The 27,092-nt window shown below is 56.7% G+C and overlaps 1 protein-coding gene and 1 long non-coding RNA gene across 2 annotated transcripts; one reads left to right on the top strand and one right to left on the bottom strand.

Annotated features, from left to right (window-relative positions):
- Positions 1-3,952: 3,952 nt before the first annotated feature.
- On the bottom strand, positions 3,953-12,815 carry LOC139438720 (uncharacterized). The gene is made up of 3 exons (XR_011648460.1): positions 12,396-12,815; positions 9,154-9,294; positions 3,953-5,202 (listed from the first exon to the last, which is right to left on the bottom strand). It is a non-coding gene; the product is annotated as an uncharacterized lncRNA (long non-coding RNA).
- A 93-nt stretch (positions 12,816-12,908) lies between these two features.
- Positions 12,909-25,904, top strand: INSYN1 (inhibitory synaptic factor 1). Its single transcript, XM_004476606.5, has 3 exons — positions 12,909-14,023; positions 14,422-15,130; positions 25,100-25,904. Exons 2-3 carry the CDS (start codon positions 14,975-14,977, stop codon positions 25,820-25,822), a joined length of 879 nt encoding a protein of 292 aa, XP_004476663.1. The 5' UTR covers positions 12,909-14,023; positions 14,422-14,974; the 3' UTR covers positions 25,823-25,904.
- Positions 25,905-27,092: the final 1,188 nt, after the last annotated feature.

Genomic DNA, 27,092 nt, shown 5'->3' with positions numbered 1-27,092 from the left:
GGAGACCTAGCAGCCCCACAGGGGAGACCTAGCAGCCCCCTAGGGGAAGACCTAGCAGCCCCACAGGGGAAGACCTAGCAGCCCCACAGGGAAGACCTAGCAGCCCCCTAGGGGAAGACCTAGCAGCCCCACAGGGGAGACCTAGCAGCCCCACGGGGAACACCTAGCAGCCCCACGGGGGAGACCTAGCAGCCCCACAGGGGAGACCTAGCAGGCCCCTAGGGGAGACCTAGCAGCCCCCTAGGAGAAGACCTAGCAGCCCCCTAGGGGGAGACCTAGCAGCCCCCTAGGGGAAGACCTAGCAGCCCCCTAGGGGAAGACCTAGCAGCCCCACAGGGGAAGACCTAGCAGCCCCACAGGGGAAGACCTAGCAGCCCCCTAGGGGAAGACCTAGCAGCCCCATAAGGAAGACCTAGCAGCCCCATAAGTAAGACCGAGCAGCCCGGCAGCCAGCAGCTCAGGGCAATGAGACCCAACCAGCCCTCAATGTCTCACTGAGTCTGGACTCACTGAGGGGAAGACCCTGCTCACTGGGGACTGCAGGCTGGATAAGGGTGAGGTAGGTTTACCGCAGACCTTCATAGACAGGTTTCATCCGCTCCAGAGCACAGACTCCCAGCAAGTGTGATTCTGGCTAACAGGACATTTCTGAACAATTGGGCTGATTACAAATTGCTCCTCCAGATTCATTAAAGGAGATTTCCCAGGAGAACCTGTCCAAGGCTCAGAGGCACACCCAGTCAACCTCCAAGCTCCACTGCAATGTCAGGGGCTCCCTCCCCAGCTCTCTGCCTCGGGCTCCAGGGAAAGGGTCCTGTCATGCTGGGTGGGGATGGCATGATTCCCCCTGTAGGCACCCAGCAGGGAGGCAGGGGCATGGCTGCATTGCCCCCAGGGCCCATCCACAAACTCCAAGTTAAGCAAAAGCCTTAGTCGTTTCCTCCACCTGCTGTGGGAACATGGCGCGATGGGCATGTGTGGCTCCTCTCACTCACCTGGCCATATCTGCGTTTTCCAGCACTCACCCTCAGAGAAGCCCACAGCCAAAGGCATGGTGGCTGGGCAGCATCTCAGGGTAACCTACTCCCCTGTCCCCCTTCCCTTCTGTCCTCACTCACAGGCTCCATCTGCACACAAAAAAATCACTGCCCTACCCATCCCCAGCACCACTGCTCCTGTCCAGGGACAGCGCAATCTCCTCTCAGGTGAGACATTGCATTTACAGGGAGGTTGGGTGCCAAGCAATGGAGCTTCCATGGGGGAAGTTTAGGCACTGGGATAATATATAGGGGCATTTTAGTCATTGAATTAGGTGAGGATCAAATTATTTGGTACCTGAAGGCAGGAAATTATTGAGGGGCAATGCAGAGCTTCAAACCTCTTCAGGAGGCTGTGACCACCCAGAGAGGGAAGGGAAAGGAGAGAGAAAACACTTCTGAGCACCTACTAGGTGCTTTAGCTATGGCATCCCATTTAATCCACAGCCCTGGGGAAGAGGCTTTATTTGCACCTGGACCCAGCCCTGGCAGCTTGGCCTTGCAGCCTATGCTTTTAAGCAGTGGCCCCTGCTGCTCCTCAGAAAACCCACCTGGAGATGGCCAGCCCCTGGTGTCTAACCGGATGCCGACCTCCTCCTCCTGTCAAACCCACACCCTCTGCTCTGGTCCTCACCAGCCCTGGTCTTCTCATCTGCCTTGTCGCCCCAAACTCCCCACTCATGCTTCCTCACCTTGGGGTGAGAATTACCCGGCTGTACCCCCAGGGCAGGGAGCTTTCTAGAGAGGACCAGGGCTGATGCATAGGAAGGAAAGGCCGGCTGTCCGAGTGCCCCAGCCTGTCCTGCTCTCTCTGCTCCCACCCTTCCTTCTTCTGCAAACTCAATAGCCTAGAGTCCTGAGACTCTGAGGGGTGGGTTTGTTTGTTCTAATTCTCCAAGTCCCCCTGGCTCCTTGGGCTTGTCACCATGGAAACATTATGAGGTCACCAGCACCATTAAAAAGGGGAGATAACATATCTCTCCCTTTCTCAAAGTGAGCCCCCCACTTGACTGCAGTGGCTTCTTATGGGAGCAAGGACAGTAGGGGACAAACTGAGGGGAGAGAAACTGCCCCACCCTCAAGGATGGATCAGTCCCGAGATGCCCAGACGTTGGCTGCTCAGACACATGCTTTCCTTCTCCCTGAAGTTTTCCAGGCATCCTTGTCTGGGAAGGGAGAATCCTGCAGTTTTGTGCACATGCCAGGCAGGCTTCATGTTGCACCTGCAGATGCGGGGAAAGGGCTCTCCTCAGGCAATGATATTGAGTAAAAATGTCATCTACCAGAAACTCAGAAGCTTCTGGGTGGCGGGGACCAGGGAAGAGAGAAGGAGCCAGAGTCTTGCTCCAGACTCTTATCCCTCCCAACCAAAGGTGAGAGCCGAGACTGCCAATAGGGGCAGGCACAAGAGGGGAGCATGTGAGGAGCTAAGGTTGGATCAGGTGGTACGGGCCCTTCACACCTTCTTCTTGCTGCCGGCAGAGCTGAGATGCTTGCTTGCACTCAAGAAGACCCAGTTCTCCATCTGTTCCCCTTGGAGGCTGCAGCAGGGCCAAAGCGGGGCTCCTCATATGCTCTTCTATCCTTCAGGCAACTCACCTTTGGCCCATCTTTCTCCCTGGATCCAAAAAAGTAGCTATGAGCTGGCCTCCTGGAGTCCAGTTTCCTCTTGCCACTTTCCAGACCCTTCCCAGCACGCACCACCATCAGCACTCTCTGAATTTCTCCTCGACCAGCCCCTCTGATCAGTGGGTCTCTTCACTGTTCCAGACATTAGACTCAGGCTGCTTCCTCTCTTCATGTCGCTTCCCATACCTAAGACAAACTCTATATAATCCTCTCTTACCTTCGTCATCATCACTAGCACCATTTTCACCATTATGTTTTCCACAGCACCCCAGCGCTACCATCGAGAACTTCACCAATACTCCACCATCACTATCACCATTGCCACCATCACCCTTGGGTTCACAATCACTACCACCACTCTCACCACCATTGTGTATTACCATGAATCCTTCTGTCATCACTGCCCCATTGCCAATGCCACCACCATCTCGTCTCTATCACTACCGCCGTTCCAATCATCCACATGGCACTCACCACCACCACCGTTACCAATGCCGTTCTTACCACCTTCATAACGCTACCACCACCGTCACCCTCACCACCACCCCACTGCCAATGCCACCACCACCATCTCCGCCATCGACCCTGCACTTACCATCCCACCACTGTCATCACCACCGTGGTCACCATCCTGATCACTCATCCCTACCACCACCTCTGCACTTGTCTGCATGGGGGTCATTTGAAGAGAAATGATGTCTTCCTTCATAAACTCAGTCAATCAATCAACTTCAGTTCCTTCGATGGTGGCCATGGAAGAATCCACACAGCAGGGGCAGCTGGATCACATGCCCCCATTCTTGCTCCCTGGGATGCTTCAATTCTTTGGGGACTCTCTCACTAGTAACCATTGTTACCACCAAAGTGGCCACCAGGGCTCTTTCTTTAATACCCCACGCCATATCTGAGACAAAGCTCGACGGTTTATATTAAGCGGGGGCAATTTTATCAGCTGCTGATGGGGGTATAAATTGGTGGACAATTTCTGAAGAGTAGTGTAACAATATGACAAAAGCCTTTGGAAAGTTTATTCTCAGAAATTTTACTTCTAAGTAAAGTAGGAAATAATTAGATAAATGTGCAAAGATGATGTGTGGGTGTTATAATAGCAAGAAAAAAAAGGAAGTAGCCTAAATGCGTAACAGAAAAAGAGATTGTTTAGAGAAACCATATGGAATAATATGTTGTCACTAAACAGAAAATATAGTCTTACCTATTGACATAAAAATATACCGACTCTATATAGTTAATGAACAGAAGCAGATTAAATCAGCATTTGTAGAACAATCCTTTATTTCTAAAAATATAAATGTGTGCATGAAACAAGGTGAAAATATTTTTATCTTAACAGCTGGTACCAAACTTGTTCTTGGAGAAGGAACTGTCTTTTGTGAAAAAAATTCACTTTGGTCAACTGTTCAGATGATGATTGCAAACCACTCAGCTTGAGACAAGGAGAAGAATTCATTTTGCTCCTGAGGATGATGGCAGAGAAAGCTGAGACGTTCAGAGAAGGGAGAGAAGGAGGGAAGTCGGTCTGGAGAAGAAAAGCCAAGATGGGGGTGGGAGGCAGGTGAGAATGCCAGGGAAACACCCTGGTTGGAGGTGGGAAGGACCATTTAAGAGCTGGCACCTCTGCCCTTTACTGAAAGCTGCTTGTGCAGCTGCATTATGGACCATTTCTTCTCCCCCTGTCCCCTGCCCCCTACTAAGTTTTTTAACAAGTTTGCTAAAATCTCAGAGGTTCTAGATGAATGGTTTTTCAATGGAAATTGTAGAAGGGGCTGAATATCAGGTCTGATCCACTCCAAAATGGAAATAGTGGTTATTTCTGGTGGAGAAAACTACAGATGATTTATATATTTGAAGAGTTTGGTTTATTTCTGTTTTCTAATTTTCTAAAATAAGCGTAAAAGAAAAATGTAAGTTTCAAGGACCACAAATTGGGCAAACACCATAGAGTCAAATGGAACTTGATAAACCAGATGAAAAGGTATGGCCTGCCCCCTTCTACACAGACTGCCTCCCACCCCAGCCCCCGTGCCGTCTGCACATCGTGGGCACTGTTCAGAACCCACCGCCCAGGAGCAGCCGCCGAGATGTCTCAGCACCTTGAAGCCTGGTCCCCAGAAACTGATTAGGAAGACACAGGGAACCCCAGCCCCACTGCCTAAACTCAGGCCCCTCTTCTCAGTCTGGTCTCTGGTGAGGGGACCCATCCCTTTCCTGTGTGGCTAACAACAGATGCCCCATGGCCTTGTGACTAGGAAGGCACCGGGGGATGTCCTCCCACACCCAAGGACCAGGCACGTAAGCATCACAAGATGGATCGGGCAGAGAGAGCACCACGGCAATTCTAACAATTACACAAAAGACGCACGCACACGATAGCAGGGTGGCCGGCCGTGTTGGCACCCTACCATCCTGTTATCATCACCATCACCACCATCACCACCAAAACCTCCACTCTCATGCTTATCCAGGCAGTGTGTATCCACCCAGTTCTGCCGCCATTCAGGGTTAGCTTGGGGTGAGCCTGAAAGGACACAAAGAAGAAGAATGTGGAGGGAGGGCTGCTTTGTTCCCATCTCTTGACACATCCCCGATCTGCACAAAATCCTGTGACGTTCATTCACTTGGTATTCAATGGAATAAAGGAGCTGGGGATGAATTTGTTTTGCATTCAGTTGGGTAACACTGTAGTTATGAATTTATAATTTGCAGAGGGATGAGCCTTTTTTTCCCCCTTCGAGGCGTCAGAGAAGCTGTTGCTTACAAACTTGTAATTCGCCGGTGCAAATCCATCTGTAAATGACATTACTGCAAGCTGAAAATTCTCCCAGGCACGAGGAATACAGCCTCTGAAGTAAATTGTGTGTTTGACAAGAACCTGCTGTTCTGTCCAGCCATAGCCCCATCGTCCCCGCCCTTCCTCCTGGGCGCGTCTCAGCGCTGACGGCTGCCCTCCCGGCAGCTCAGCCCGCACAGTGCCCGCTCTCCAGCCGTTCACCCTCCAGCCCCTTTTCCTCTCCAGTCACACCCGGAGGGGCATCAATAGCCCAGCCAAGGTCGCACAGCTCTCTGGGGAAAGTGCAAACAGGGTTGGCCAGCGTGGAGTGAACACGGAACCCCGCTGTGCACAGTTCCTAACTCTTTCCGGGCCATCGCCAACGGGACTCCAATTCTCTCAGAAGTGTTTCTCCCAGGTATGCCAGCCAGTGTGGATCGGAAGTGAGTTTGCCCAGGGAAGCCTTTCAAAGACTGAGAAGTATTCAGCTCACCGGGACTGAACCCAGACAAAGAGTGGCGGCAGGAAGGAGACTGGCCCAAAGACCAAAAGGACAGGACTGGGTGAGGCACATGACCTGTGAAAGAAAGCTCAGCCCACGCAGACCAGATGAAGCTGAGCTCCTTTGCCTCAACCATTTCCAGCCTGTTTTGGTTTTTAATCTTATGTCCTTCTGTGTTCCCTTCCATTTTACACTGATTTATTCTTTTTTTAGTAAAGATTTCTTTTGGAGAGCTAACTAAGGATGAAAATTAAAAGGAGGTTTAAAGCATAGCTAAACTGAGGAATAAAATTGGTGCTTGATGGGAAGTCAGAGCTGGAAAAGAATTTGGAGGAGTCATCGACAGAGAGTCAATCAACAAGCATTCATCGTACTCCATTCCCACCACAAGGCAGACGCTGAGCTAGAAGGTGGGGACATGGAATGAATAAGACAGTATGACAGCCTGGCCTCTGCTTAAGGGGCTTGTGGCAGCAGTGAAGACAGGCCAATGAACAAGCAGCTACAATAAGGTGTGATTAGCGATTTGACAAAAGAAACCTGTGTGGTGTGGAGCCATACGGCAGAGGCACCAAAGTGACCTAAAGGGGTTATAAATGAGACCAGCTACTGATGAGCTGTGTGACCTCAAGCAAGTTGCTTAGCCATCCTGAACCTCTTCAGTTACCAGTTAACACTTTTTCATTGAGCATCTGTATTGTAGTCAATGAAACAGATGTATATTCTAGCTTACATTCTAGCAGGGAACGCAAATGTTAAATTATTACAATAACAGGAGGCATGACCTAACCTGGCAGAGGGGCCTGGGAAAGTTTTCCTAAGGATTGAAATTTAAGACTGAGCGGGAGTGAGCTGGGTGACAAAGGGATAAGAACACCCCAGGCAGAGGGAACAGCATGAGTAGAAGTCCAGAGGCAAGAAACCTGCTCACCCAAGGCTTGGAAAGAAGGCCAGTGTGACAGGAGAGCAGAGAGCCAGGGCAAGCAAGGAGGGAGGGGAGCTGGAGAGGGCTCCAGGGGCCAGATCTCCCAGGGAAGTGCTGAGAAGCTGGGACTTCATCCTTAGGAAAATGCAAAACAGGGGAGGGGGTTTGAGCAAAGGGGTGACATGACAGACTCCGGGTTTTTAAGATCACTGTGGCCGCCCTGGTGCAAATACCTGAGAGGGGACCAGAAAGCATGTGGGGAGGGTACCTTCATTGTTTAGTTAAGAGCTGCTGATGCCTCAGACACAGGGGATGGCAGCAGAGAACTGAGAAATATTCAGGAGGCAGAAGGAACAAACAGCAGGGGATTCGATGTGGAGGGTGAGAGAGAAGATATAAAGAAGACTCCCAGAATTTGGGTAAGAGCGGCTGAGACAGGGACCACCATGGGAAGAAGAGTTTAGGACATATCCTGAGCTCATTTTTTAATTGCTCAGGAGCTTGAGCTTGAGGAAAGCCAGGACTGGAGGTGTGTATCTGGGAGTAGAGACCATTTCAGTGGTAGCTGCTCCACAAGAGCGGGCGGCACAACGGGGGTAAAAGAGAGTAGGGGCGAGAATGGAAAAGAGCCTGAAACCGAGCCTTGAGCAACTCCAGCATTCCAAGAAGGGAAGGGTAGGGGTGTGGGCAGAGGAAACTGAGAGCCCAGAGACAACATGTGGGGAGAAGTCCAGGCACACCTGGCATCCCTGAGGCCAAGGGAAGAGAGGTGGTTGACCACAGAGGGGGCTGACTGTGCCCAATGCTGCAGGAAGAAGAAATCTGAACAGGACTAAAATGTGTCCTGAGGACTGCACATCACGGAGGTCATGGGTGACCCTAGCATTTAAGGTTTTTTTTCAGGGGAGAGGTGGAGAAAGATGCCAGGTTGCAAAAGGAAGAGGAACAGGTGAGGGCTGTGGAAAAAGAGGCAAGGAATGGGAACAACCTTTGGGATATGTTTGGCTGTGAAAAGAGAAACGATGAGACAGTACTTTAGGACAGGAGAGGTTAGAGAGCGGGTTTAATGCTAAAAGAAAGGAAAGAGAAGGAGAAAGGGAGATGCAGGGGCAGAGAGAGATATTTAACTGAGGGGGGCTGGGGAGGAGGCAGGAAATGGACAGCAGAACATTCCCCAGAGGGCAGGAGGGGAGGATTACAACACAGTGTTTCCACGCCGTTGCCAGAATAATTGATGAATCTTTGTGTAAAGTATTATCTTCCTGGACTATCCCAATGTCCCATTTTCAGAATAGAAAGCAGAAGCACAGAGAGGTTTTATAGGAGCCGTCCAAGTCACACAGCAGGGCTCTGCCTACAGGTCTTCCGAGCCCTATGCCTTCCTCTGTCCATGGTGCCACCCTGCGGCGGGCAGAGTCTGACTGTTAGAGGAACAGGGTATGGCAGGAAGGCTGGGGGTGGGGGCAGAGAGAAAGGGGAGGACTTGAGGTATGTGCCATGCTCCCTCCCTTCAACTTTTTCCATCTCTGGTTTACCTCAAAAATATTTTTGCTTAATAAAGACATTCTATTAGTTTCATAGGGCTGCTGTAACAAAGTACCACAAACTTAGCGGCTTAAAACAACAGAAATATATTCTCTTGCCGTTCTGTAGTTCAGACGTCTGAAATCAAGGTGTTAGCAGGGTCGTGCCCACCCTGGAGGCTCACGGGAAGGGTCCTCCCTTGCCCTGCCGAGCTTCTGGGGTTATTGGCAATCTTGGCATTCCTTGCCTCGCAGCTGCAGCACTCCATTCTCTGCCTCCACCTCCCTGTGCGCATGTCTCTCTGCGTGTCCTCTTCCTTTCTTAGAAGGATGCTGGTCATTGGGTTTAGGGCCCACCCTAACCCAGTAGGACCTCATCTTGACTAATGACATCTGCAAAGACCCTGTTTCCAAGTAAGGCGCACGGTGCAGGGGCCGCTCTAGCAGCCTAGGGTCTGGTGTGAGAGAGCCCGAGGCACAGTGACAATGCAGCAGGGCAAGCACCGTACCTGGGGCAGTTAGAGATCCTATGGAGGCTCAGAGGAGGGACTTCACATTGCTGGGAGAATATTCGAGGAAGGTCTGGAGGAGAAGGCTGAGGAGGGAAGTAACTGCAGGCCAACAGGAGAGCAAGTGTGAAGTGTGCGGTGAGCATTGTGAGCAGGAGGCAATAAAGAGAGATGAGGCTGGAGAGAGAAACACCAGCTCCTGACAAGTTGTGAATGCCCGGCTAAGGTGACTGGACTTACCTTGTAGACAAAAGGGAGCCACAGGAGAACCATGAAGGGGTAGAGCAGAAAGATGAGACCAGGAACAGAGGACACAGCAGAATCGGTCTAAGGTCGAATTACCCACCAGGAAACCATCAGCAATACAGAGCTCAGTGTCACCTGCAGGGAGAAGAAGAAACCTGTCCACCCCACATGGAGTTGGTAGAGTCAACGGGCCTCGGTGACCAATCAGATGTGGGGGAGAGAGAATCCACAGTGACCTCAGGTTTCTGGCTGGCTCCCTGGATTCCTCTCCTCTGTGTTGCCTTGCTTGTTTTTTTTGCATTCAGTGGGAAAGATGGCTTTCCAGTAGCCTTGGGCTCATAGCATCCAGTCTTTCCCCACCAGTGAAAAGAGGTCTTCTTCCTCGCATCCACATATTAACCCCAGGGAATCCCAGCAGTCTGGGATTCGGGGACCCAAGCACACCTGGTGGCAATGGAGTAGGGATGGGTGGGGGCAGCTTGCACATTAACTGACAACCCACCAGGACCATGTGGCAACAGGGAGAGATTTCTCAATGGAAAGGAATGGTACCAGGAATGGGGTGATGGGAAACAAGCTGGGGAGGGAGAAGTCACCAGCTGCCATGCCCACTACACTGGTGCACGTGCGAGACAGAGGCAGATGCCGTCCTTGGGAGTTCTCAGGCTCGTGAGGAAATAAGGCTGTAGACATGAAGCCAAGAATGAGAACAAAGAGCAGCCACCGTCTATGGAGCACCTACCGGTATCAGGCACTGGGTCAATAACTTCCACATGCATTACCTTATTCCATGTACACAGTGACCCTGCAGAATAGGTATTATTATCACTCCTATTTTTCTGAGTCAAAGAGACAGAAGAAAACTACCTTTTTTTTTTGCAAGAAAGTCAATTCAGGAAAAATTAAAAATGTTTACAGGTGCCTCATTCCTGTTCAAAGAGGTTAAGTGACTTGCCCAAGGTCACACCACCAGCACATTAAATGATCATCCCAGGAAGCATTTGATGAAGGGCCAAAATAATGCCTCTGTTTTCCCCCATAGACTGGAGGACCAGGGAAGGCTGCCTGGAAGGGGGAGGGGAGAATCAAAGCAGAGTCCTAAAGGAGAGGGCCACCTGGGCAGATGACCAGGGAGGGTGCAAGGAAGAGAAGACGGTCAATCCCCAAACACTGGGGAAAGAAAGCCCGAGTACCACCCAGGACCTCTATTCCTTCCCACCTGTGGCAGCTTTCAGGGACTTACAACCAGAGACCCCTTCCCCTGAGTCTTCTCCTGCCCTGCCTGCCCTGACCAGCCCAGCCCTTCTTCACAGGACATGTACACCAGTCCCCTCCCTCCTACAACCTGGCTGCCCTCCTCTGGACATAGCCAGTATGTCAGTATCATCCTGAAAGTAAGGTCCTAAACATGGCTTGCTCTACACGGACAGAAAAAAAATCACCTTTTTTCTACACACTGTATTTCTATTAATGAGACTCAAGATCTAATCAGCAGTCACATTGCAAATGGAGCTCACTGTGTCCTACCTAAGACACCAGCCATGAATACATCTCCCCTACCCTGAATGAGGGCAGGCAGTGGTCTTAGTGGACCTACCACGAGAAGCTCATTTTATTTTTTTAAGCTCATGCCATTTTTGATCCTAGCTATCCCTTAGCATCACAGCTTCCACAAAAGCAAGTGGTGGTTCCTTTGGATCTACCTCCCCAGAAGACCCTCTTCCTCATCTTGGGCAGCTAGATTCCCACCCTCACGGCTTCTGGATGACCCAGCGCCTCCAGAAGGCCCCCGTGGACACAATGCTGAGAGGACGTGGAGAGCCAGCAAAGCCACAGCACCATCACTGTGCCTGGACTTCACCAAACCACCACCCCAGCCCCACCTCCCATGACCCCTCATCGGCCTCTAGTTCAAGGTCTCTAGTCCCCTCTCATCTGAGCTTTTGTGACCACATCATCTATATTCACTAACTCCTATTCTTCATCTCCCAATAATTTGGCCCCTGCCACCCTCCATCCCCCAACACACTGTCCCTGCCACATCACCAAAGGCCTCCTAAATTTCAAGGCCAATGGACAGTTTCTGTTCCTTCTCTTGCAGCCCCTCTCTGCAGACTTGGACACTTTTGAACCCTTGTTTCCTCCAAACCTTCTCTTCCCTGAGCCTACACAACTCCCCACTCCCCTGGTCCTTCTCCTACCTCTCTGACCATTCCTTCTCCATATCACTCTTGGACTCTTTTCCAAAGTTACAGCCTGGACTCACTGCTTTTGTTACTAATTTACACCTTTCCCCTGCTTAATCTCATCCCTCTAGTGATGACTCAGTCTGTCTGTCTATCTATTCTCAAGCCCAGCCTCTTTCTTGAGTACTGATCCATGTACTCAACTGTCTTTTGGGCATCCCCCACCTGTCCCAAATTGGACTACTCATCTTCCCCCCAGACCTGTTCCTCCCCTCTCCTCTCTAACTCAACCAGTAGCACAACCATCTACCAGCCTCCCAAGCTATAAGCCAGAGGGACTCTCTCCCTCCTTCAAAATGCACTTCGTCTCTAAGTCCTGCCATATTTTCATACGTGTTTGCCGCTCAGGTTCCCCTCTCTCTCTCCCGACTGCATTCCTGTAACAGCCTCCTAACCAGCCTCCTGGCCTCTCGCCTAGCCTTCCAACCTACCATCCACAGAGCACCAGAAGGGGCTCTCAAGACGGCGAGCAGGACCAGATTCCTCCCTGACATCATAGCTCCCTGCTGGCCCCAGAATAAAGTCGAAGCTCCTTACCATGGCCTCCAGGTCTCTCCATGACCCCATTTTCCAAGAAACTGTCAAAATGGTATCTCTAGAAGGCACAGTTGACTCAACCCCTCTCCTTTTTCTACTCTGAGCTTTTGCTCCCACCTTCCTCCTTGCCTGGAATGCTCATCTCCACCGCCCCCAGCTGACAGTCACCTGGGTAATCCTGGCTTCTCTTTGGAGATTCAACCCAGGGGTCGCCTCTGGGAGAGCAGGCCCAGCTCCTGGCCTAGGCTGGGTTCCCAGTGCTACCATTGCTTCTAGAATTTACCTTTGTCAGGCATTTACCACCTCTCAGTTAACTCAGGAGTCTCCCCTCTGAGCCCTGAGCTTCCTGAAACACCAGAGCCTAGCATGGGGCCTGGTACACAGAAGGTGCTTAATAAATGTTGAGGAAATGGACAAATAACTGTATGAAATCATCTGTGTCCCAAGGCATACCTGTCATCTGTCAAGGCCTCCAGCCCCAGTGCTCCAACCAGCACGGTAGGTGCTCAAGGAAGATTGGCTCTTTTCTATTTCCTGAATTAATTTGATTCAGGGCAAGCTCGGAGATACTTGGAGATCTGATAGGGGTCCGCGGAGGGGGTCTGGATGCGGAGAACTGAAGCAAAAGGGAAGCTTGGGGCGCACCGCAGTGGGGGAAGGGGACAATGGAGGTAACCGGAAAGGTGGAAAGGAACTAAGTCCCTAGCGCGTGGTCCCGACTTCAGCCGGAGTCCGGCGGGGTTTCTCTGCCTCCGGCCCTCCGGCGCAGGACCCTCCCCGCTCGCCGGGGAGGCGAGACCCCCCGGCTCGAGCGCTCAGAGCTGGGCGCTGGGAGGCGTGTGTGTCGCTTTAAAAGCTCCCTCCCGGCGCGCCGGGCCGGCCCCTTCCCTGACGGCGCCGAGGCGAGCGGAGCGGAGCGAGCCGGGCGGCCTGTGCGGGAGCCAGCGCCCGCCCGGGCGGCCAGTCCGGCGGGGGGCGGGGGCGGCAGGGCGGCAGGGCGGGCCAGGGCGGGCCGGGGCGGCCGGGGCCAGCGCGGCGCCGCGGCGCTCGGGGAGCCGGCCCAGGCCCGCGGAGCCCGGCGGGGCGGGCAGGGCGAGGCGGGCGGCGAGGCCCGAGCCCGACCCGCCGCCTTCCGGCGCCCCCGGCAGCGCCCCGGGTCCCGCGCGGCCGAGGCGGCGAGCGGAGCGCGAGCGGGCGGGAGGCGGCGGCGGCGGAGGCTGCGAGCCCCGCGCGCCCCGGCTCGGCCCGGCCCGCCGCGCGCCCCCGTCCCGGCTCTGCCCTCGCCTCCTCGCCTCCGCTCGGCGCGCTCCCGCCCGCGCCCCGGCGGCCCAATCCTGCCGGGTCGGGCCCCCCGCCTCGCGCGCTCGCTGCGGGCCCCGGCGGGAACTGGGTCCCGGGCGGCCCGCACCGCCCCTCCCCGGGGCCCGGCAGATTCCGGACCCTCCCGGCCGTGGACTGAGCGGCGGGAGCGCCCTCGCCGCCGGCGGAGCGCGGGCCGGGCTGAGCGCACCTTCGCGGCCGCCCCGGACTCCGCGGGCTCCCGAGCGCGGACATTCCGGGTCCGGGCTGAGCACCCCGGGCGCCCGGCGGTGGCGGCTCCCTCCCGGCAGGGCAGACCCCGGCGGAGCCCGGACCCGGCCGCTCTGGACTGGACGGCGACTCCCGGACCGTGCCGAGGGCGGGGAAAGCCGGGCTTGGGCTGAGGGGATCCCGGCGCCCTTCGATCCCTCCGACTTTTTGGCTCACGCGCTGGGACCGGCCCGGCGTCGCGTCGGTCGCCCTGCGCCCGGGTCACCTGTGGCCTCGGAGCCCCGAGCCCGCCGGACCCTCGCTCCTTCCCAGCCCGGAGCCTGGCGAGGGTTGGGGGAGATTTTTCCTGCCCCCTTCTTTGGAGCGCGGAGGCCCCGCCCCCTCCCACCGCCCAGATGGCTCCGGCGGCGGCTCCGAGGACCTCCCTGAGGCCAGGGGCTGAAGGGTCCAGAGAAAGAAGCCCGCCCTAGGGAGCCTTGGGGGCCCCCCAACCTCGTCTTGGGGCTTGGCCCCCGACGCGCATTGAGGGAAGGCCGGTGTCCCCACCCTGGGTGAGTCGGGGAAGCGGGGGTGCGGAGGGAAGGTGGGGCCGGGGGAAGGAGGGTCTGCTGGGAACGAGGGCACCCGGGGGGCCAGGGGGGAGGCCGGACGACAGGAGAGGCCCTCTGGTGAACCAGGGGGACCAGGCCTGGCTGGGGGAGGGGGCTCGGGGAGCGTGCCCCATCGCAGGCCGGGGACTTCTGCCTTTGAAGCCGGGGCCTCCCTCCTTCCCCTCTAGAGGAGGGCTGTGCTCAGGCTCTCTGCCTCCACCGCCCCAACCCCCCAAATAAATAAATAAATCGATCCCCAGCGACAGGAGGGTGCAGGAAGAGGAGAGGAGGGAGGCAGCGGCATTGCCGGCTGGTGCTGCAGCCTGGGAGGGCTGACGCCAGGCTCGCTCTCTCTGCAGGGGGCTGCCCTCCTGCAATCCAGCTCCCTCCCCAGAGCCACCCACAGCTGGAGCCCCTTCCACATCTGGAAGACCCCAGCCACCACCCCCTCTGCTTCTTGAGACCTCGGCCTTCCCAACTGCCTAGGAGTCGTGAGGGGGTTACTGCTGCCTACCCCTCTCCATCCCAAGGGCATTTCTTACCCTGCGTCCCTGCAGAGTCATCCCCCTGCCTCTGTGTCCAGGCTCACCCAGAAAGCAGCTCTGCCCAGCCACAGGCACTACAAGTCCCGGAGGCCACTCCTGAGACATAAGCCACCTCACCCCCTGTGTCATCACCTTTGCCCTCTCTGTCAGATTCTGTCCCCCTCTGGGTTTCCCACTCCCCACCCAGAGGCAGAGGAGGCGGGGTGGCAGGGGCCAAGGGCTGGGTGAGGGCTGCCCAGGGCCAGGGTGGGCTGGGGGGCCGTTAAGATGTGGAGCTCTGCCTGGCCGAGGGGGGCTCCGCGGAGGCAGACGCAGCGTGTGCCCGGCTGGGGGGACTATGGGCAGGCCCGCGGCCACGTGGTGAAGGATGAACATCCGGGGCACCCCGGACCTCGGGCAGCCCAGTGACGACCCCAGCAGTGGCGGCGAGCGGGAGCGGATTCGACAGCGCATGAAGATGGTTATTGGGCAGCTCGAGGACATCCTGCGGGAGCTCAAGGAGGTGGCCAAGGAGCTAAGGGAGGTGAGTGAGGGGCGAACAGGAGGCAAGCAGACCCTAGACCAGCCTTCCTGGGCTTCGCACAAGAACATACACACGTGTGTATGAGTGTGTGTGTGCGCCCGAGGCTTTGTGCACATGTGCCACCCACAGGGTACCTCCCTTCTCCTTGTTCTTCTTTCCCCAAATCTGCTTTGTAGAATGTCTCAGGGCTGGAGAGCCTCGGGGTTGCAGAGGCTGCCTGAGCCACAAGTCGGTGGCTGGCCCCTAGCTCTGTGGTTAGCGCTCAGGGCTGCAAAGGTGGCCAGTCGAGGACCGAACCCCACTTCATCCTCTTAGTGGGAGACACTCTTCTGGGACCCAGGCTGACCCTTAATCTCACCATCCACCTCCCAGACTCTAACCTGGTCACAAGGGGCCAGGGGAGCGTGGATGGCTCTACTGAGGCAATCTCCACCGCTGGAGGCCCAGCTCAGAACATTCTCCCAGAGAGCACACAGGTGCCCAGAACTCCTGATCCTGGAGGAACTAAAGCCCTCCTGCCCTGGGGTGGGTGTGGGGGGCTGCTAGTGGGTGGCAGAGTTCCTTGTATACATTGGCAGGGACCAATCTCCCCTAAGGAATCTTCTCTAAGGGAGCTTGTCCCCATCCCATAGTTGTGAATGTTTTCTGCTAAGGCTGAAAAGTCACAAGAAATGCTGGGACTGTGTGTGTGTGTCCCTCTTTCTCTTTCTAAGTGGAGCCTGGTTTAATTACTGCTTCCTGCATCACCAAGGTAATTAGGTACACATGTCCTCGGCCTTGCCCCCCTGGGCTGTGTTCGAACCCAAAATGCATGACCAGCGTTCTGAGCCGCTGGCCTGAATTTGCCTGTTGGGTACGATTACGCCAACCAGGTGGGCTTTAGGCAAATTCCAACTCCTTGTAACCAGGGCCCCTGCAGAGATGGCAGGGAGAGTGACTGAGCTGGAGTTATGGGCCCTGGCTCTGCCCAGCCAGCTGTGTGGAGAGGATAGGGGCTCTGGGAGGGCTGAGGAGGCAGGTGATGGTGGGTACTAACCCCGGGCTGGCAAAGTAGCATCCAACCTGGAGCTCGAAGGCAGCTGTTCAGAGAGGTGGGAGTGGTGGAGATGCAGGGGCAGGAGCTGAGGTTGGACCAGGCAGCGGCTCCGCCCAGGGTCAGCCTCGTGGAGCCTGCCAGGAGGTCCTGTCTGAGGAGGTGAGAAGGGCTGTTGCTTCAGATAGAGGTGGTGGTGGTGCTTCCGCCCGTGGCCTGGGCTGACCCGGTCTGTGTGGAGCACAGCTTTGGGCAGTACAGTTTGGAGGTCAAAGGCCAGATGACCCTGAGCACTCCCCTCCCTGCTTCTCCCTGCCCCCCCAACCTCATGCATCCAGATGGCTACATACCCCAGCATCACCACCAACCACCTCCTTGAAGATGCTCTGAGGTTTGGTGAGAGCCCTGGGAGCTGTCCAGAGTCCTAGTGTTGGACCGGGGAATGGGATGCCGGCCCCAGCAGGCCCAGTGGGAAAGAGCCTGGGTTGATAGAGCTCAGAGCCACCTCCCAGCTGAGCACCTTCCAGGCACCTGCTTCCCCTGTGCCCCCAGCAGAGCCACCTGGAGTCTGCAGGCATCTCTCAGGTAATCCAGACCAGCCTTGTCCGTTTACTGTTGAAGAAACTGAGACCCAGAGAAGAATAAGCACTTGCCCGTGGTCACACAGAAGGAGGCCTAGAACGCAGGCTCCTGCCTAGTCCAGGGCCACCAATGTGCATTTTGGCAGGGGCCTTCTGGAGATGATACCTTAAGCTCCCGCTGTGGTGCTGTGACGGGACACCCTTCAGGGGTGAGGCAGGGAGAGCCAGAGCACGAGGATTGATTGTAGGAACGTTTGGAAGGCCCATCCCTTCCCAGCACACACACTCGCTCCCTCCCGTGACCCTGACAGCAGAGCTTCAGGTTCCCAGGCTGCGCCAGCCCAGGGGCCTGAGGCGGGACCAGGAGAGATGAGTCCCCTCCCCCACACACCCCGTAGGCCTCCACCGGAGACTTTGGCAGGTTGCTACGGCAACCAGAGCCTACCCCGTATGCCACCCGCCCGCCCGCTGCCAGTGGCACCCAGCTGGGAGAAGGGGTACAAGCCTCAGCGCTCTCTCACGTCCCAGGCATGGTTAGGACATGGGGTGGTGGGCAGAGGGCAGTGTGGGGAAAGGCAGGTGAGACTCTGGGAGGCCTTGGAGAAGAGGGGATGCCGGAACTGGGTTCCAGCGGGATGGATTTGTCAGGGGCAGGCTTACCAATCGGGCGCCAGGCCCTGGTTTGGGGTAAAGGGTTGCTCTGCAGCCCCCCTGCTCCCTGGAACCTGTGCTCTCAGCTCCTTGACCTCCAAAGGGGCTGTAGCGCTGGAGCTGCCGGGCTCTCCTTCCCAGGCACTTCGTGGAGCATATTTCTGTCAGGGCCGTGGGTAGGCCTGAGGTGTAAAGGGTGACAGGCACTTGTTCCCTCATCACGCCCCATGCCCTCCTGCACCCAGGGCTCCCCTTCCTCAGTTCCAAGCCACCGCTGGTCATAGCAGACCCTCCTCATCCTCAGCCACAGAGCCTAAAATTCATCAGGAGAAGGAAGTTAAAGCACCTCCCCCCCCCAGGCCGCTGAGCCGCAGGGTGCTGTCTCTGAGATGGAGATGGTGATCATTTGCACCTCACGATAACCCTACAAGGGTCTGTGGAGGGCCAGCACCTGTGCACACCCCTGGAGGGTTTGGAGTTCCCTCTCCCATGCCATCCCCACCCTCTCCAACTATGCCTCCAGCTCCCTGGGTGATAAGGAACCAGTCCTAGCCCATGGGTGGGGAGAGCGGTTTAAGGGACTAAGGGAGGTGAGGTATAGAAAAGTGCTGCGGAGGGTCTGACAGTCGACTGCTGCTTGACTTTCATCTCTCCTAGGTTCCCCAGCACTCCACAGTTCCAGGCCAAGCCCGGCAGGCTCTCTAGGCCCCAGCCCCTCAAATTTTGATAGATATTTACTTAAAGGCTGAGAGTACAGGCTCTGCTGCGAGATTTCCCTGGTTCAAATCCTAGCTCTGCCCCTTCTTAGCTGTGTGCACTTGGGAAAGTTACTTTACCTCTCTGTGCTGCTTTTTCACCCCCTTCCAGAGTTGCTGTGAGAATTAAACGAGATATGGTGTGTCAAGTACTTAGCACCATGATGGGCATGATGTGAGCTCAATATTCATTAGGTGTTGTTAATGAGTTGTTGTAGCACTGGCCTGATCCTCACTTTTTTTTTTTTGAGTCACATCAGCTTCTTAGCCACGATTGGGGAGGTCCAGGCTGAGAGCCCTGCCTCCTGGCTAGGGAGAACCCTTTAGTTTCCCTGCAGTAGGCGGTCCCACCCTCTGCCAGCAGGGAAAAGGGATAAAATGATAGTGATAGTGACAGGAGCAGGAAGGAGGCCTCCAGTAAGGTGACTTTTGATCAGAGAACCCAAAGGAATTGAGGGAACAAGCCAGATGGTTATCCAGTGGAAGAGCGTTCCCGGGAACAGCCAGTGCAAAGGCCCTGAGGTGGAAGAGTGCTTGGCATGTTCAGGAAGAGCAAGGAGGCCCGTCCAGCTGGAGTGGAGTGAATAAGGAGAAAAGGTCAAAGAAAGAGCAGGGAGCCGGGTTACATAAAGCCTCGCAGCCCGTGGTATGGAACTTAGATTTTGTTCTGAGTGAGAATCCCATGCACTCTCTAGGAATCTCCTGGTTGTATTACTGGGTACGAATCTGCCTCCCCAGCACTCCTCCTCCTCCTCTCCCCCTGGGAGCCCCCTAGGGAGGGTCAAGGGCCCTCATCCTTGACTCTCAGGTGCTGGTTTTCCTTGAGCAGGTACCTGGCCTCTTCCTCCCCAGTTTCCCCCTTCCCAGGATGCCACTCAGCTTGAGCTGAGCACATAAGGGGGTCTGCCTGTACTTGCGTGACCACCTGTACGGCCCACGCCATCACTGACTCTTGGGACATAACTTAAGGGCACAGGTGCCCACCATAGCCTGAGCACCTCAGGAGGGTGTGTGGGGGGGGAGGGGGGCAAAGTCTTCCCTGGCCTAGGGTGGTGGTAGAGGATCCCCCACCCAGTTTTCTTGGGAAGCAGGCAAGGTGACAACGTTCTCTGTCTGCCCAGTTGTGCAGGCCCTTCGGCAAGGTGCTGTGCATGAAGGTGGCAGGGAAAGCCACGGCCGTGTGAGCGTGAGATAAATGTGGCCAGCCAGGCAGCAGCTGGAGCAGGAGAGGCTGGGGACCACGGAGCCTGTGCCAAAGTGGGTCAGCTCCGTCACCCGCAGCTCAGCAAGAATTGCACGGATTTTTTTCTTGTTGTTTTTTCCTCGCCTTCCTTTCCTCCCTTTTCCCTTTGCGTTCTCCTCCTCCGGACGGAGTCACCCATACTCCCTGGCCAATTAGACCAAATTGCAGGATGAGAGTCATGAATCACGGTCAGCGCATGCACTTCCCATGCCCAGCCCCGCCCCCAGCTTCAGCCCCCCGGAAGATAATAAATAACGCAATCATGGAATTAAAAAATAATCAGTAATCATAAATAATGCAGAATCCCTGTTATGTAACCAGCTGCCCGGGGAGCTGGGAAGGAGGTAGCAGCTTGTCGGGAGAGGTGAGGGGGTCAGAGGTGAGGACAGGGGGCACGATGCCAGTTCTCAGACCCTGGGGTTCCCAGACCTGGCTCTGGTGCCTTAAGGAACATAGAAGTGCTTTCTGTGGGGAGGGGCTCAGCCGGGGCTGGCCGGGGCCAGGCAGTATTGGGGTATCCACGACTGTGGTATGCTTCCTCATCAAAAAAGCCCCTAGCAATTTTTATCAAGTCCTCTGTCTCAGCTCATCCACTCATCTGACAATTGTCTTTGGAAAGTGTCCCCAGCCCAGTGCCAAGATGGGGATACAATGGTGGGCCAGCCAGACCCAGTCCCGCCCGCAGGGGGCGCTTGTAGGGGGACCGACATCAACCACATCACAACACGCACACGCACACATGCGTGGGTCTGGATAGCCTTTAGCAGCGAAAAGCATCTGAAGAAGAGGTGCAGGCTGCGTTGAGAGCCTTCCCTAGGGCGCTGACCCCCACTGGGGGCTGGGAGGGCTTCCCTGAGGAAGCGATGGAGGGAGCTAGAGAGGGAAGAGGGCCGGGCAGAGGCTGCCGAGTGGGGAGGGCTGGTGGGGAGGCAGGCCTGGCAGGGCAAGAGCTGCTTACTGGAGAGCACAGGGCCTGGGGCCATGTTTGGAGGAGGGTCGTGTTTAGGGGTCTCAGGAGTCTTGGAAGCAGTGAAGGGCAGGAAATAGAGAAGTGATGGAGTCCTGAAGGCTGATTGGAAAGTTCCCTGGGTGTAGCATGGAGCAGGAGCTGGACAGGAAGCTGCTGGCAGCAGGAACACGCAGCTGTTCAGGTGAGGGGGGCTAAGGCTGGGCCAGGATAGAGCTTGGGGGTGCCCCTCGGACAGGACCTGAGACGCCCTCCCGCCAGTGGGTGCTGTCACAGCCCTCAGGCCTGCCCCTCCCCTTTACAGTGCTCCCTCTGGCTTCCTCCAGAGAAGGTAATTCTTCCGGGCCAGGCCCACATCCTGACTCCCTACTCCTGGCCTCAGCTCAGCCCCTTCCTGCTTCCCCATCGGCAGCACAATGCGAAGGGTGGGCTCCACAGAGTCTCTAATTCCTCCGGCTTTGAGGGTCTGTAATTCTGATTTCATGGTTCCCCTTCTCCCTCCTCTCTCTCTCCCCTTCTCCTTCCTTCTGTGTATATAATTATTTCCCTGCATTCCAAGACAATCCCAAATTACATGTAGGCAAAATGATTATTAAATCTCTGAGAGAAATCACAGATTTCAAGACACGCAGAGCAGAGAGGCAGGTAGCAGGGGGCCTGCCCCGCGCCTGCCCTGCGCCCCGCGCCTGCCCTGCTCCACTGGCCCCTCGAAACGAGGCCCCGGGAGGGAGCGGGGTTTGTGGACAGACCAGTCCCTGCATCACGCTGCGTGCCACTGCGCACATCGCTTCCTGTTCTGAGCTCACATTTGTCATTTATCAAGGGGTGTGACCAGGCCCACCTCCTGGACAGATTTGCCTACAGGCCTCTCTGCCCCTGGGCCTCCCTCTGGGATCCTCTTCTGCTTGGAGCCATCAAGAGCAGGGATCTTAACCAGCGGTCCACGGGCTCCCAAGGAGTCCATGGAAAGATTTCAGGGGGTCTGTGAGCTTGAATTTTTTAAAAACCCCTTATTATCTTGATTTTCTCTGACCTCTAACTGAAATCTAGCTTTTCCTTCACTTACAAGTATCTGCAATAAATAACTAAAAATGAATAAAGTAGGATTCATTTCACCTGACTGGCAAGGGGGTCTGTGGAACAAAAAAGGTTAAGACCCCTGATCTAGAGACAGCCCTGCTTTAGGCAAACGCATGTGCTAGAGTTCAAAAGGCCCAGCACCTCTCCATTGTCCTGCCACCAGCACCGGGGACCTTCCCCATCAGGGTGCCATCCCTCTGGTGAAGAACTGACTCTCATCACTGGGTCCTGGTCATGTGTTAGCACTCCCATTTGTGCATAGTCGGTGTTAGTAGATTCTCTTGTTATGCATGCTTCACATATGCTTAAGTCCTTAAATACAATGAGTAGGTACTACTAGAATTTGTAAACAGTTGAAAAAACTTAGGCACAGAGAAGTTGAGTCACTTTACAAAGGTCACACAGCTGGTTAGCAATGGGGCCAGGATCGGATCTCAGGTCTGGCTCCAGAGCCCAGGTTCTTAACCACTTGGCTGTGCAGACCTTAAGGCTTAAAGCACACTCCTATCTGTTAAATCCCCATCACCCTAGCGGAGGAGAGGAGTGTCACTCCCATTTTATGTGGGAGGAAACCAAAACTGAGAGGGGAAATCGCCTGCCTAAGGTCCCTCAGCCAGGAGGTGGCAGACTTAGACTTGAACCCAGGCTTTCCTCTCTCCCCTTCTTCCTTATCCCCAGGCCATCGCAAAGCACAGGGTGAACCCTAACAGATGGAGAAGAGGAAGGGCCCACATGTGGATCCTCCTGAGCAGGGGCCCGCAGAGGCTTGGTGGGTGGAGGGGAGTGCATCTGGGCCTGGAAGCTTTAAGCTCCTGCTCCTTACGGCCCCTGGATCTGGCCGCAGCCAGGCCTGAGGCACCAGGGCTCCTTCTCCCTGGCATAGGAGGCCCAGCTCTAGGTCCAGCCTGGCCTCAGCCAAGGGTGTGAGGTCATGGCCAAGTCATTAGCTCCACATTCCACAGGCACTGACCCTGCCTCCCGCCCTCCAGGCAGCAGCAGGCTCTCAACAGCCCTCCTTTGACCAGGGCAGCCTAATTTGAGGGTGTGGCTATTTCAGAGGCTGTAGTGCCCTGGCTGCTGTGTCTTTACCTGCCTTAAGTCCCAGCACCCTAGGCCAGTGGTTCTCCAAGTGCAGGCCCTGGACGAGCAGCAGAAGCACTCCCTGGGAACTTGTCAGATCTGCACCTGCTTGAGCCCCATCCTGAGTCCACTGATCTGAAACTCCGGGGGAGGGAGCTGATGCACAGGCAAGGTTGGGAGCTCCCACCAGCCCTCGGGTGGAGAGTGGGTTGAGCTAGGGCTTCTGTGAGGTAGGAGTCACCCTGGGGTGGGGGGGTAAGAAGGGGAGGCCAGATGAGAGGGTGAGGCCCATTCCATTGCCTGCCCAAGCCCAGCAATCATGGATATACCTTGCAGTGGTGTGTGGTTTTGCAGGGATGCTGCCAAATCAACTTCAAAATATATTTTTTAAAAAACATTTCAGATGCCTCATATGTCATTGTAGGAGATGATGGTCTTACAGGTGGTGCTAAGGACTCAAGAGCAGGGGTGGAGAGCCTGACACATAGTAGGGCCACAAGAGATGGGGGATGAGTCCTTTTCAATCCCAAGGATCCCCAGAGCCCTTTCACTGCCCTGCTTGTTGTTTCTTGTGACGCTCTGGTGTGGTTGGCAGGCTGGGGTTATCATACCCACTTGGTTAAGAATGAAGTTAGAACCAGAATGGTTGGTGCCCTGCCCAGAGCTCAGTCTGGTGCCCAGGTGTCTTGACCCTCCAGCTCTTCTGCAGGCCTCAGCCAGGTGGCCGCAGCCCCCCTGCATGAAGCTGTGGGAAGTGGGCATCCCTAGGCATCACACCCCACATAGCTTCGCAAGTCGCTTCTCACAGCATAGAGTCCTAGGATCTCGGGGATGGAAAGACGCTTGGAGATGAACTAGCCCACCCTCCTCCCCAGTTCCCTGGAGAGGGGAGGCGACTGACCAAGGTCACCTGCCTTGCTCACCAGACGCCTGCCCAGCAGTCTTCCTGCCTGCCCAACTACTTTTGCCCTTGCTTTCCTCCTTCACTTGGGGCACTCGCCACCCCCACTCCTTGCCAAACACCCAGCACATCCCTGGACAGCAGTAGTCCTCAGTAAATGTTTGTTGAATTAAGGAATTAATTAGTGAGTTAATTAACTGACTGCTCTGACCCCAGGTGAAGAACACCGGGGTGGCGCTGGCAGCTAGATTCTGGTCGTGCCGACTCGCTGTGCGTCTCCTTGTCTCTGGGTCTTTGTTGCTCTGACTTGGTCCCTTCGTTTTGCTTTTGTTGATTGGTTGTGTGTCCCTCCCTCCTCATGCTCTTTTCTCTCCCCGTGTCTTGGACTGGGTCTCCTGACCCCCTCCCCACTCCTTCCTGATTTGTGTGCTGACTGTGGTCCAGGCACCAGGCTGTCCTCAGGCAGGGCCGCCTGTAGGGAGGCCCGCCGCCTGCATCGCCAAGAGCTTGGCTTTATGCAGGGCGGGGCAGGGTGCAGTGACCTCTGCAGCTGAGCTGCCCCTGAGATCATTTAACAAGCAGCTCTGGGCCCAGATAGATGGTTTCTTTATTGCTTACCAAATAATGCTTGCTGTATTCCTTCTCCCAACAAGCCAGGATTGATCTCTGCTTGTCAGTGGACAGGGAAGGGGAAGGAGGGAGGAGGCTCCAGGGTGGGGGGACAACCCAGCCAGCGCAGCTCCAGGAGGCTGACGCAAACCACCCCCTCACCGTGCCGCACACCTGGCGCTCTTGGCCTGAGGCTGGTGCAGACCCCTGGGGGACAGTCCCTGCCCCGCTGACAGGGCCAGTCTGGGAGGCTTTAGGAAGGCCCGAAGGAGTCTTCCTCCCGCTCGCTCCCTGTCATTTCCCCTCCTGGCTGGGCGGGCTGCTGAGTGAGCTTGCTGGGATCCCCCCACCCCTCTCAAATGGTCCCTTCTCAGTCAAAGGAAGATCAGGCCGATCACTAGGCCCGATCACTAGGCAGCTAGAGTGGGGGCGAGAGGTATGTGAGGGAACGGGGTGCAGGGCTGGAAGGCACCCCCCTAGGGATTGAGTGGAAGGCAGCTCCCCCCTAGATTGAGAAGTGGGAGGTAGCCCCCCCAGGAATTGAGTGGGAGGCAGCCTCCCTCCCCGATTGAGCTGCGGAAGGCAGGCCCCCACCTAGATTGAGAAGTAGGAGGTAGTCCCCCTCCCCAGGAATTGCGTGGGAGGCAGCCCCCCCAGATTGAGCTGTGGAAGGCAGCCCCCCTCCCTAGATTGAGCTGTGGAAGGCAGCCCCCCCAGATTGAGCTGTGGAAGGCAGCCCCCCCAGATTGAGCTGTGGAAGGCAGCCCCCCCAGACTGAGATGTGGAAGGCAGCCCCACCCCAGACTGAGCTGTGGAAGGCAGCCCCCCCCATTGAGCTGTGGAAGGCAGCCCCCCCAGCCCCGAGGAATCGAGGCGCGCAGGCAGGCCTCTGGGACTGACTGGAGCAAGCTCTGTTCGCCCTGGTCCACCAGGGCCCTGAGCGGGCAGACCTGCCTCCAGCGCAGCCCCCCTCCCGAGGGGTGGCGGGCGGGCAGCGGGGCGGGGCGGGGCGCTCTCCCCCGGGGATTGCAGGCCCCCGCCCCCTCAGCTCCTCTCCCCGCCCTGGCAGGTGGTGAGTCAGATCGATAAGCTGACTTCCGACTTCGACCTGGAGCTGGAGCCGGACGACTGGACCACGGCCACCGTGAGCAGCACCTCCAGCAGCGACAAGGCGGGCGCGGGCGGCCCCTTCGACCTGGGCCACCTGGACTTCATGAGCGCCGACATCCTCTCGGACAGCTGGGAGTTCTGCTCCTTCCTGGACATCTCCACCCCCTCGGATTCCGTGGACGGCCCGGAGTCCGCGCGGCCCGGCCCGGGCCCTGACTACCGGCTCATGAACGGCGGCCTGCCCGTCCCCAACGGGCCCCGCGTGGACACCCCGGACTCGTCCAGCGAGGAGGCCTTCAGCGCCGGCCCCGCCAAGGGCCAGCCGCCCCAGCGGACCCCGGGCACGCGGGAGCGGGTGCGCTTCAGTGACAAAGTGCTCTACCACGCGCTGTGCTGCGACGACGAGGAGGGCGACGGCGCGGAGGAGGCCGAGGAGCCGGCGGGGGGCCTGCCCCCCGAGCCTCCCCGCTCGGAAGCCCACGCAGGCCCCCTCCAGCCCTCCCCGGCCCCCCACAAGCCAAGGCGATCCCCCCTGACTGGCCGCCGCTCAGGCCCCGCCCTGGCCCCCCAGCAGGCCCGGAGGGTCACAAGGAACAGCAGCACCCAGACGGTGTCGGACAAGAGCACGCAGACCGTGCTGCCCTACACGGCCCCCGGGCACAAAGCCCGGGGCAAGAACTAGGGGCCAGGGCGGGCACATAGAGCTATAAATATATCTATATTTAAACAAGCGTGGTCATAATAAAATCTAAAACTGCTGAGGACCCAGCCCCACAGGCCCCAAAGTGCTCGCGGAGCTCATCTTCCACCTGAGAGATGCCCACCCCCTCCTAGGTCCCGGGGGGTGGGAGAACCACCACGGTGTGGGAGGGGATCGCTGCTTAGGAGGCCCTCCTCTGCGGCCAGGAGGCCTGCCTCTCCCCGGGGACAGGTGCAGTAGGCAGAGTCTGGCCCAGAAGTCCTCCTCCAGGCTGCTAAGCTCTGGTGCAGTTGAGGTGCTAGCCCAGGCAGATTCTAGGGGCAGCAGAGCTCAAGGCCAGGGTGGCAGGACTGAAGGCCCAGATCACTTGCAACAGCTCCCCCGCCCCCCAACTCACAACTCCAGGGCAACCTTCGGCCTCCCCTTCCGGAAGGCAGACAACACACAGTCCTGTCTCACCTCACTCCTCCATCTCAGAGCTCCCCGGGCCACAGAGGAGGGGCAAGCCGCTCCCGTGGGGCAGCCTGCAGGCTGGGAAGCTGGAGGATCGGGCCAGGCGGGCAGGGGTCTGTTTGGAGAGCCTGGACCACCTTGCCCTTCCACCCCCACGCTCCTCCTGGTCCACGCTCCTCAAGGCGTCAAAACCCAGGGCCGAGCCTCAGCCAGCCCTGCTGGACCCGAGCAGACCTGAGGTCCACGTGAGAAAGCGGGCAGCCGCCACCGTGGGCGATGGCCAGGGCCACAGACAGGCTTCTCCCATCTCCTGGGCAGGCGACCCTGGAGAGGAGTCAGGGCCCCCCTCTGCCCCTGCCTCCCCACGCTCCCACCCCGAGCCCACCTTAGCAGGGCTTGAATGAGGCCAAGAGGGACAGGGTATGACCCGAGAGGCACCAGGGCCTCGTCTGGGCCATGGCCCGCGCAGGGACAGCATCTGGATATCCTTGGGGTACTAATCCCAAATGTTGCTCACGGTTAATTGAGCAGGTCTGTATGCCAGTACCATGTTGAGTGCTTTTTATAACGATGGCTCATTTAATCCTCACAATAACCCAAGATAGGAACTATTATTATCCCCATTTTACAGATGAGAAGACTGAGTTTCAGAGGCTAAGTAACTGGCCCAAGGTCACAGAGCCTGTGCTACCCTGCCTCCTAAGAGCAAGTGGTCTCTTGGGTGCAGGGTGCAAGACCTGACTGGGCTCTGCCTGGCTCTGTTGGTTGGTGGCTGTGTGACCTTGGGCCAGTCAGTTCA

The sequence above is a fragment of the Dasypus novemcinctus genome, chromosome 3, assembly GCF_030445035.2.
Source record: "Dasypus novemcinctus isolate mDasNov1 chromosome 3, mDasNov1.1.hap2, whole genome shotgun sequence".
Taxonomy (NCBI): domain Eukaryota; kingdom Metazoa; phylum Chordata; class Mammalia; order Cingulata; family Dasypodidae; genus Dasypus; species Dasypus novemcinctus.
Note: the sequence above shows the minus strand (reverse complement) of the source record. Positions and strands in the feature narration are given on the sequence as shown.

Bases quoted from the DNA above. Each gene is read 5' to 3' on its own strand.
- INSYN1 (XM_004476606.5), top strand. From the start codon at position 14,975: ATGAACATCCGGGGCACCCCGGACCTCGGGCAGCCCAGTGACGACCCC. The intron at 15,131-25,099 runs GTGAGTGAGGGG...CCGCCCTGGCAG, and splicing joins TGGCCAAGGAGCTAAGGGAG to GTGGTGAGTCAGATCGATAA.